Source organism: Schistocerca piceifrons, chromosome 2 (genome assembly GCF_021461385.2).
Source record: "Schistocerca piceifrons isolate TAMUIC-IGC-003096 chromosome 2, iqSchPice1.1, whole genome shotgun sequence".
Taxonomy (NCBI): domain Eukaryota; kingdom Metazoa; phylum Arthropoda; class Insecta; order Orthoptera; family Acrididae; genus Schistocerca; species Schistocerca piceifrons.
In genome coordinates this window covers 699,749,716-699,761,711 of record NC_060139.1, presented here as the reverse complement: position 1 = coordinate 699,761,711, position 11,996 = coordinate 699,749,716, and the positions used below count along the sequence as shown (strand labels likewise).

At 38.1% G+C, this 11,996-nt stretch overlaps 1 protein-coding gene across 6 annotated transcripts in view; it reads left to right on the top strand.

Moving 5' to 3' along the window:
- Positions 1 to 1,966: 1,966 nt before the first annotated feature.
- The window catches only part of LOC124777869 (delta(3,5)-Delta(2,4)-dienoyl-CoA isomerase, mitochondrial), a 64,126-nt gene continuing 54,096 nt past the window's right edge, over positions 1,967 to 11,996 (top strand). The window contains exons 1-2 of one of the 6 annotated variants that reach the window (XM_047253409.1): positions 1,967 to 2,038; positions 4,230 to 4,359. In XM_047253409.1, the coding sequence (XP_047109365.1) occupies positions 4,241 to 4,359 (119 nt within the window). In that variant the 5' untranslated portion in view covers positions 1,967 to 2,038; positions 4,230 to 4,240. Of the gene's footprint in view, positions 2,039 to 2,120; positions 2,409 to 2,536; positions 2,685 to 4,229; positions 4,360 to 11,996 lie in introns of those variants that run through there. The other 5 variants (XM_047253405.1, XM_047253408.1, XM_047253406.1 and 2 more) reach the window with 5 other exon arrangements.

Here is an 11,996-nt window from a genome sequence, read left to right as displayed (position 1 = left end):
GGAAAACGAGTGATGGTAGCATACAAGCGGTTTTAAAACTCCCATAGGAAAAGGTTCTCGGATACTTATTCTACACACTGGCTCTTCTTTTCTGATTTGTTTCCTGAGAGTAAACTTGTATTTAGGTGTAAGAAAAACAGTGGTGACTACCATTCGGAAATGAACGCTGTCACTTTCAAGAAATGATTCACTGAACAGTTCTTGCCATACCTAGCTTCGAACTCGGTCATTGTAAGTACTGTTCCACTTATCATTCAGCAGTTACAGAGAAATGGCCACGTACGACCACCAGGAAAGGGCATAGTGTGCTCTAACTGAAAAACAAAATCTCAACTGGTATTGATGGTATTTCCATCAAAGTATTGAAACACACACACATTTTCATTTGTGAAGTCCTGTGCCACATCTTTAATGAATCACTGATATTAGGAATTGGCCCTGATAGACTTAAATATGCAGTTGTGAAACCATTATACAAGAAGGGTGACAGAAACGAAGTAACCAATTATCGTCCTATTTCACTCTAACTTGTTTCTCCATGGTTCTTGAGAAACTCGTACGTGGAAGGATTCTTGAACATCTTAGTAAATGCAATATTCTCAATAAAAGTCAAATTGGTTTCCAGAAAAACATTTCAACAGAAGATGCAATATATTCTTTCACCAATGCAATTCTTAAATCATTCAATAACAAAATGTTTCCAATTGGAATTTTTTGAGACCTTTCTAAGGCGTTCGATTGCTTGAGCATGAGATTTTTCTGAGAAATCCAGAATTTTATGGGTTAACTGGAGAAGCAAGGATGTGGCTTTCCTCCTATTTAAAGGACCAGAAACAGAAAGTCATGGTAAACGACACTAATGGGGAACCAGTGGCCTCATCTTGGGGCACAATAAACTGCTGAGTCCCCCAGGGCTCTACTCTGGCTCCTCTACTTTTCCTTATTTTCATAAATGACCTTCCAATGTGTACAAGCGCTAAGGTAAAATTTACTTTGTTTGCTGATGACACAACGATTCTGGTAGCCAATTCAACAAATACTAATCTTGAGATCACTGTAAATGCAATTTTTCAGGAGACCTTTAACTGGTTTACTTCTAATGGATTATCACTAAATTTTGAAAAAACTCAATTGATTCAATTCCGTACAAGCCAAAATCTCGAAGGTGAGATTAATGTTAAATACAATGATGGGAATTTAACAAGAGTGGAGTCAACAAAGTTCCTGTATCTATTTGTTAATAGCAATCCGAACTGGTCCTTAGACATTCCTTTTCTATATAAAAAACTAAGTGTTCTCCCACTATAATGTCGAAGCAGTTAGTTTAAACTCATAATGCCTGTTGACACCGAAAAATATGATAATATACTGACAATTTTTTTGCACTAGTGTTTTCTACCAGTAATTCTTTTTTACACATAGTGGTTTACATTGACAGTAGTGAAACACGTCCACATACGCGCATTATACACATTTAAAAATTATATGGAGTAGAATGAATTGTCAAGCAAACAAAACGATTTCAGTTTATTTTGTTATGTATTAGATTTTTACTTATAATACAGTCCAAATCGCGATAAATGGCACTTATTGCAACTATTTTGGATGATCTTGTCGTTAGACAATCGTCGTTTTGAGAAAAATTGTTCTTGACGTCTTCACAAAGCTGCATCAGCTGTTCTCGCCTTCCGACGTCACACAGGCAACTGCTGTGGAGCAGTGGACACAACCTCTAAACTCACCTACTAACATTTCTCTCATGTAGACGAATGATCGAAATCGGTTTTAAAATGTATTATTCCCTCATAGATTTGAACTACAATACGGTGTACCGAAAACAAATGGAACAGAATTGTTGTCTGCAGCAACACAGTTCGGTAACACGGACTTCGTTTGCTCGCTCTCTGCCGCCTCCCATGCGGAAACTTCGTCCCCTTCACGCCTCCCTATTGTTCCGCCTGTATGCGCGGAAACGTCATCTAACGTGAACGAAGCGGGCTATAGACTCGGTGGCATTACACAAGGTTCACAGAAAGAAGTACGAAATTCGTCCAACAGATGGCAAACAACGTTGAATGTTAAATGCTCTTGTGATAAATGTGACTGAAATCGCAGCCATATTCACTAAAGTTGTTGTGATTTCTTAGTCACTGTGACTTGTAACATATGTGATGGCTCGCAGCTGTTCTGACTGAACATGAGATTAGCTGTACAGTCGTACAGGTGAACTGGTAGATGATTCACTGGACTGGGCGAAGTCCACCAAATCATGATCTGAACTTTGGTAGCAAATGCCACTGCAGTCAAACGCTCTTGTACGTGCATACTGCATATTGTGAGTTAAAGTTAGAGGTGAAAGATGTTGAATGCGGTAAGAGCGGTGTTTTCCGGGGCTGTGATTTCGCGGAGTAAGTTCGCTATATGTTTTGCTCCTGTTCTAAAGCTTAGGCTCGCAATACACCTAATGAGAAAAAAAGGAAAACTTGTTTCTTCAGATTTCAGCTAGAATATTACTGGTTTCTCATAACTGGTTTCGAAGAGGTATTTCAATAAACAGGGTGCCACAGTATATTACAAAACAACAATAGCAGAAAAATGGATGGAGACGCGTTCAGGGAGTTTACGAGCAAATCCTTAAAATCGGAAACTCTCGTAGAGGATACGGTTGTGCTATAAACATAAATGTAACTACGAGGCTAATCGCATATTCTGCCAGTTGTAGTGAATGAAATTTTGGGAGAACCTAAGACCAGAACTGTACTTTGTTTTTTATTATGCTATTAAAACGCCTTGGTTGTATATTGCACGCCTATTTGTGTGTGTGTGTGTGTGTGTGTGTGTGTGTGTGTTTCTTCTTTATCTACAATTACATATGCGGCTTTTGAAGATGGTGAAAACTTTAAAATAAATCATCCAAGGACTTTAATTGTACAGTGATACGTACAGTAGCTTAAAAGTCATTTTATTACTAGTAGTCAAGTTTAGTGTTATAGAGGAAAAGCGAAGGAAACACAATATTTAAGTTACTAAGAAACCAAAGGTATCTTGCGAGAGGTAGAAGTGCTGTGTATTAATACAGAAAGACAATTCCCCACCCCCTCAAGCCCAATCATAGTTCCTACAGCGACAAATAAATAGAACAAAGTTTGATATATTCCCTTTAAGGAGCACAATGGTTTTATTATATGGAATTTAACTTTCAATTAAACAGCCCTAAGAAATATCATGCTTGAAATCCAGTTTTGTGTGTAGTTTTCATTACAAAGTTCGCAACTGTTAGTACACAACAGAGTATAATAGTGCCATGTGAATGTGTTATAGTGATCCAAGAAACAACTACTACTACTACTACTACTGCTACCACTCCCACAGTCTAACATGACATTTTAGACTGTGCTACTACTATTACTACTACTACTAACAGCAGCAGCTTTGTTCACCCGTAGATCTCTTTGTACAAGGATAAAGGACATGTCAAAGTATTTACAAGATTATATCAATTTAAAATAAGCTAATTCGTATACACATATATTTACAGACTTCTACGGTAGTTATAGACAATCATTAGAGTTATTCCTGGTATACAGTACTTTTTTTACAAATAACTTATTAAATAATGTAATGCCACACTGTTCACTCATATCTCACTATCAGTTACTGCACACACTATACACACATTGTATCATATCACTTCATTCACTACGCACACCATATTGTATAGTCCATACATATAATATTGGAAAAAAGCAATTGTGCATTTAAAGGTAAATTTTAACAATTTAATGTGTTACATGAAGGCCTTTTAAATAACAAAAGAATACGATAAACATTACATGTATTACATACATAGTTTTTGCTAGGTAGGCCTATAAGAAGAAATAATATGCGGTGCAATTAATGACACATGATTGGAGCAGACTGTGAGCAATAACAGGAATAAATACAGACAAATATATTATGTACATTTAAGAAATAATACTTCAGAGAGAATTTATCAGGCATAAATGAACATTTTCTCAGGGATTAGTTAACATTTACAATCTTGTTGGTTAAAAAAATTGTATACTGTGTAAAAAATTTAATCTTCAGTCGTTGGATACTAATTTATTTAATACCATCATTGACTTGTTTAGTAGTGTCACCAAGTTTCTCTTATTGAAATCATACAAAAAGTATGTTGTATTCTAGTCCCAAAATATTTGGTCACAAAGGTTTCTTCGTCTTTTCAGCAGGCCAAAGAATGGCATCAACAGGCCCATCATATGAGGCTCTGGCAGTGTCTTCAGTGAGCCCGTATGTTTATCATGTGGAATTAAACAGGCCTGAAAAATTAAATGCTTTCAATGAAGCAATGTGGCAGTGAGTATTTTCCTATGTTTGGTGTAATTGCATACTTCATTTTTTCTGGAGTAACCTCACTTGTTTAGAGTGTTATTCTTAAATAAGTAAATTAATAAATAAAAAGTAAAAAATGGTACTTATCCGTTAAGGAAATTTAATGTATCAAAATATGAGTTTTTAAAGAGTAGCTACAAATTTATTGGTAATATACATCATATTTCTGATAATATACATTGCGTGCTTTGTGAACACTAGTGTACCAAGTGTTTGTAAATGGAACCATTTGTAATTGAATAGCCCATTGAATAACTAACAGCATTTAATTCGAAGCTGTCTGACAGATTAAACAGGAGGAAAGATCTTGGTAGAGAAAATCATGTCGTGGTTATTGGTGGTTCCAGGAACAGATTGGATATTAGCAGTAAGTACACAATTGAAAGTGATAGTAGTCACGGTGGTGGAAAAGCTCCTCATATAGATGTGAAGATTGTGTCACTCTTTGAGTGATCAGAACATCCTGCTGAGTGTGTAAATACAAAGCTTCAGGACTCTCCCATCACACAATGGTTTTGTTATTGCCTCACTCCTCACATGGTCACACCACACTTGGCATTGTCTACATTTGAATGTTCCCAGTAAGAGGTTACTTACATGACTGTCTTCCAGAAGCATTTACTGTCTCTCCAAGCCCTGCAATTCCCAATAATTTTACTAAGACATTTTTATGGCAAATTTTTCTGAAGGAGATAGTTGCTGAGTAACGATACATACAGTTGCAACAGTACATCTACATCTATACTCTGCAAACCACTGTGAGGTGCATGGCAGAGGATATGTTCCATTGTACCAGTTATTAGGTTTTCTTTCTGTTCCATTCACGTATGGAGCACAGGAAGAATTGTTGTTCGAATGCCTCTGTCCGTGCAGTAATTATTCTAATCTTATCCTCGCAGTCCCTGGGTCAGCGATATGTAGGGCATTCTAGTATATTCCCAGAGCAATCATTTAAAGGCAGTTCTTGATGATTTGTTAGTAGACTTTCTTGGGATAGTTTACGTCTGTCTTCCTACCAGTTCAGTACCTTCACTATCTCTGTGACACACTCCCATGGATTAAACAACCCTGTGACAATTCGTGCTGCCCTTCTCTGTGTCCATTCAATATCCCTTGTTAGTCCTATCTGGTATGGGTCCCACACACTTCAGCAGAATTCTAGAACTAGTTGCACAATCTCCTGTGTATAGACTGATTACATTTCCCCAGTATTCGACCAATAAACTGAAATCTACCGCCTTCTTTATCCGTGACAGAACCTATGTGATCATTCCATTTCATATCCCTACAAAGTGTTACACTCAGGTATGTGTACGAGTTGGCTGATTCCAGCAGTGACTAATTGTTATTATAGTCATAGGATACTTCATTTTTGCCAATCTCTGCACCACGTTGAAATCTCATCAAGAAATGACTGAATATTTATGCAGCTTTTTTCAGATAGTACATAGAAAACTGTACCATCTTAAAAAAATCCAGATTTTACTGTTAATATTGTCTGCAAGGTCATTAACGTACAATATGTACAGCAAGGGTCCCAACACACTTCCCTTAGGCATGCCTGAAATTATTTCTACATCTGATGATGACTTTCCATCCAAGACAACATGCTATGTCTTCCCTACCAAAAAGTCCTCAGTCCAGTCACAAATTTCACTTGACACCCTATATGGTCCCACTTTTGACAATAAGCGTAGGTGCAGTACTGAGTCAAATGCTTTTAAGAAATCAAGAAACACTCCAACTAACTGGTTGTCTTGATCGAAAGCTTTCAGTATGTCATGTGAGAAAAGTCCAAGTTGGGTTTCACATGATCAGTGTTTTCGAAATCCATGCTGGTTGTTACCTCATGCTTGAGCTCAAAATGTGTTCCAAGATTGTACAACAAATCAATGTCAAGGATACAACATAGTAGTTATGTGGATCACTTCTACTATCCTTCTTGTAGACGGGTTTGACTTGTGTCTTTTTCCAAGAACTGGGCACAGTTTTTCGTTTGAGGGATCTATGATAGATTACAGTAAGAACAGGGGCTAACTCAGCTGCAAATTCAGTATAGAAGCTGACAGGGATTCTGTTGGTTTCTGGAGCTTTGTTTAATTTTAACAGTTTAGGGTGTTTCTCAACACCACTGACACTAATAATCATTTCATTCATCTTGTCAGTGGTATGAGGATTAAACTGGGGCAATTCTCCTGGGTTTTCCTTTGTAAAGGAACATTTGAAAATGGAGTTCAGCATCTCAGTTTTTGCTTTGCTACCTTCATTTGCTGAGGATTGGACACTAACTTTGGTGCCATTAATAACCTTTACATACGACCAGTGAAAGATCACTTGACAATATTCTGCTATGGTAGTCACTGAAGGCATCACACATTGCTCTGTAGACAGCCAAACACGTTCAATTCAGCATCTCCCCATCTATAGCCCTACGCTATGTTTTACAACTGTTGCGCACTAACCTCTGTTTCTTAGAAGTTTCTGTACAGTGAATGTATACCATGGACGTTCCCCCCCATTAGGAACTGCTCTACGGGGTATATATCTATCCAGTGCATGGTCAGCTATTCTTTTCATCTTGAGCCAGAGTTCTTCTACATGCTCCTGCCCTGTGCTGAAAGTCTCAAGTTCCTCATTGAGATATAACACTACTGATTTTTTTATCTAGTTTACTGAAAGTAGATATATTTCTGCTTGTTTCAGTTGTCCTTTGTCAATCAATGTGGCCACAACCATGTCATGGTCACTGATAGCAGTTTCGAGGTCAGATCTATTTGTTGCAATTAGATTCAATATATTGCCATCATGGATAGGTTTCCTGATTATCTGTTCTCAGTAGTTCTCAGAGAAGGCATTTAGTAAAGTTTCACAGGATGTCTTATCACACCCATCACTGACAAAACTGTAATCTTCCCAGTTAACTGGTGGAAGATTAAAGTATTACTACAGATGTGCTGTGCATGCCATAACATCATTTGGAAGTCACAGAAATTGAATAGAGACTTCTAGATGGATACAAGTTTGTATCACATTTTATAGGTGCATTGTGAGGAAAGGAGTTACACACACACACACACACACACACACACACACACACACACACACACAAGCTCCATGCCAGAGACATCAGTGAATACTGAATTGAACAGCTATCTGGTGTACTTCAGTATTAGACCTGGATACATAAAAGATAGCAAGGTTTTCTGACAACCTGTAGGCCACAATAGGAAATCTTTTAAACTTCATCAATCCCTTAGAGGTGGTATTAATAACATTTGGTAGATTTTAATATAGATTATGTCTTGGAGCACTATGTGAAATAAGGGAAAGGCAACTACTCATTCATAGCAGATTGATGTGGGAGCACAGAAACACACAACGGCAGACAGCGTTCACACTAGCTTTTGAGTACTAACAAAAGGAAAGGACACACACACACACGGAGAGAGAGAGAGAGACGGAGGGGGGGGGGGGGGGGGGGGAAAGCTCGATAGCTAATGTGAATGCTGTTTTCTGTGCTCCAAGAACTGGTCTGCTAGGAGGTGAGTGGTTACTTTTTCCTTATTTTACATACTGTTCCAGCCACGAACTTCCATTATTGTTATAAATTACGTCTTGGATAGTTCTTATTTAGGACACCTAGAGTTACGTACATCAGGATTTGGTTTTGCCCACATTGTAACAGGCATGAAACAAACTCAGTGAAGCAAATGCTATTGGACATCCAGGCAATAGTAGTAGTGGGACAGATGGTGTGAAATTGGCTACTAAAAGTGTCAAATTCTTCCTAGCTGAAAACATAAGACAAAAAATTGTTCATTAAAAGCAGTTCCTGTAAATAGGTTGTTCATTCTACACCACCAGACGTAATTTTGTCAGCTGATGAGTCAAGAAGTATTTTTTGAAAGATTGAATTATGCCTGGTTGAGAACAAAGGTGCCTGTACAATGTACTGAAAAATTCACAACTCCAGTACTATAAATAGAAATGATTTCTATAAGCTACGCATCCCTCTCTAACGTTGGGAATGAAGTTTTGTACTTGGGTACAAAAATCTCTAATAGATCGCTGGTGTACATCTGGCAGGATATTGGAAATCTCCAAATATTTAAAAACACAGTGAAAGACTACCTTGTTAGCCACACTGTCTACAGTTTATCGGAATACTTGCACTCAGGAATGTTAATTCTGAGTAACCTCATTATTTTTGTTAGATCATGACTGCTAGTATATAAACAGCTGATAGTGGACTGTGTAAAATCACATAAATGCTTTGTTTGGAGTATTGGATTGCTACTACGATTGTGTAAATGAAAAAAGAAAAGAGAAATTACATTATGTGCATAACAAAATAAATTCTAGAAGCGAAAACTAGCTATCATACGAAATTTGGAAACTAAATTCAATTCTCATTTTTGTTGTGACTTTCCGATCTTTCAAAGTGCCGCCGCGCAGTTACGTGCATCCTCTACATGCGGTGCTGTCTGCCAGCCATGCAGCAGCAGCGCCACCTAAGCGGCCAGCCAGGCAGCGGCCGCTATACTCGAACTCGGTTATGATTTGACTGTTCAGATTCAGATTCTTTATTAGTCATTCAGCATTGTTACATGCAATAGACTTCGTCAGTTCACTTAACCTATTAATTTTACAAAGTAAATTTTTACATATTTAAGTTGATATTGCGCATTTCTAAAAATTCTTCTAATGAATAGAATGGATTAGTTAACAAGAAGTTATGAACATTATCTTTAAATAATTTGTCAGGCTTGATTGACCCATTTTTAGACAATTTGTTATATATTTTAATTGCCATATACTTATGACTATTGTTAGTTTTAGCTAATCTATTTTGTGGCAACAGCAGAGAAGTACACGTTCTTGTATAGTAGCCATGCCTTTCATTTGTTACACTTAAATTAGGTAGTTCAGCAAGTATGTAGTTAACACTGTCAAGAATATATAAGTTAATTACTGTTAAAATTCTATTTTTAATGAACAATGGTTTACAATGTGTTCTATTATCTACCTTAGCCATTACTCTGATTGCTTTCTTCTGGATCACCATAATTTCATTTATTTTTCTGCTGTTTCCCCAGAGTATTAACCCATACCTTAAAACAGATTGAAAAAAGGCGAAGTACGCTGTCCTTATGTACTCAAATGTCACACAACACATGTTAAAGTGTACACACGTCTTACTCTGTTTACTTGATCTGTGACTTTCATGTATTGCGTCTTCCTTGAAATATATTTGTTCAACTTGAAGTTATAACAGATTTACCAAATCACAATCTCGTACTTTGGTTCATTATGGCATATCCTGCTGGTTGCCAGATGTGCTACCTTTCAGTGTGAAATGTAGAGGTTGACGTAGGTGGTTTGGACTGCACATGGTAGACAAGAAATAGAGAAAACTCTGTACATCACTATCAGTAAACACCGGTTTAATTCTCTTACAGAAGGTGCTCAATATGACTGCAACCCACTCTGATACACTTTGTTTTTTGTCTGATGATGTATTGCTGAAACTTTGGAAAGATTTCTGGCATATCGCAAATGACTCCAATGATTTCTGCACATATTCATGCCACAAGATCTTGTGGTGACACCATGGGAGTCTTGTACACCACAGTTTTCATGTCTAGTGGTATCAGGTATGGTGAGTGAGGAGGTCAGGCTATTGGGCCTTCATGTCCAAACAATGTGTTACCAAAGGTGTCATTCGAATGGCCACATACCACATTGTTGAAGTGTGCAGGAACACCACCTACTCGAACCACATGGCATGAGGAATGTCTAAAGGCCCCTTGTCCAACAACTGGATAAGACATCTCACATAAATACGAGGTAATTGGCACCATCAACATTGGGCATGATGTATGGACCTGTGACAGGGTCATCAGTGAGACTTGGCCCCACACTTACAACAAAGCACTGATGGCTTCAGATATGCGGCCCGTGAGGATGTCCTTCCATCCAAGTATAGCTGTTTCTGGCATTGGAACATGTGACCCCTCATAAAGAGACACTCATCAGAAAACAAAATACATTGTAGGAAATGAGGAATCTGCATACTTTGTTATAGCAACCATTGGCAAAAGTTGACAAAATGAGGAAAGTCATCCAGAGTCATTGCAGTAGCCTTATGTAGTTTGTAGGTACGGAGGTGCTCATTGTGCCTAATGTGCCGCACTACCATGCATTTCACACCTGTGGCGTGTGCTATAGCCGGGATGCTCATAAAGGCTGCATTGCGAGATGCGGACATAAAGCTTCTTCAAATTCTGATGTGCCCTGTGTTTACAGGCGTGTGGTGATGATCAGGACATAAGCTGTCCATTTCACATGAACCCACCTCCATCCCTGTAAACGTGATGTGGGCTGGGTGACACTTGTTGGGGTAATGTTCTTCGCAGAGCTGGCAAACCCCTCTTGCATTCCTTTGGGTTTCCCCAAACATGTGAAGCATGTTAGTGTAAACTCCAGTTATGCACACAACCATCAATGCTCAATCTCATTTTACTTTAGTCACACGAGTTACTGAAAACTACAAACACTACTAAACTACGGAACACAATACAGTAGTGTACTCTACTGTTGTCTACATCTATTGCTGTGTGTATTGTAAACAAATGAAGAAATACCACTGGCAAACACATCCACATCACAGTGTTCTCTCTACTGCTAGTCTGTGTCAATTTGCTTACCTACAGTCCCATTTCAGAGGCCCTAGCACATCAACAGTCACAAAGTGACTGCAATATGTATTTTCTTCTTTACTCCTTGCCTAGCCTGTGTTGTCCAAACTGCCGACATTTTCCTGCACTTTTCCAGGGACACTTGCATGTAAACAAGGCATTTTTTTAACATACGTTTATTAGCAAAATATACTCGCAAGGTACCCATGGACCAACCACATCTTGTAATATATTTTTAATACTCTGTATACCACATGCAGAGTTACTTGTAAGTACGTCTGGGGTTTCAGAAGACAACTGTGCGAAAACTACAAGACATACAGGAAAAAGACATATACCAGTGGATAGAGCTCTCTCTCCAAGTGTAATTTCATAATACTTGCCGTGGTGTAGCCGCTCTAGGGTGGAGGAATCTCAGAACGAGTAGACAAATAATCTGCTCCACATTGTTTCATTGAATTAGTTTGCACGTGCAAACAGGCAACCCAATGAACAGATTTTCAAAGCTGGCTGCTATTGTGCTATCCTAGGCAGTTTGTATTGGTGACTTCAGTGAACCACAAGCACATCGATGTTTGCTCCAGCACAAATGGTGCCTTTATATATACAATATGGAGTAAAAACTTGACGAAATGGTCTGTCTACCGAAATGAGTCTGTTTTGTATGACTGTAAAACCTTTTATTCATGCTCCATTTTTGCACAAGGACAGAGAGAGACAGGTATGGAGAGCTGCATGAAGCTAGTCTTCAAACTGAAGAAGAAGAAGAAGAAGAAGAAGAAGAAAAGGACTCCTACTACTTTGTTGTATTTGGTTATAGAGGTACAAACTATATTGTAACAGTTGTCTTGTACGTTATGTGGACTAACACATCATGGTATCGGTTCACACATTACCACCACA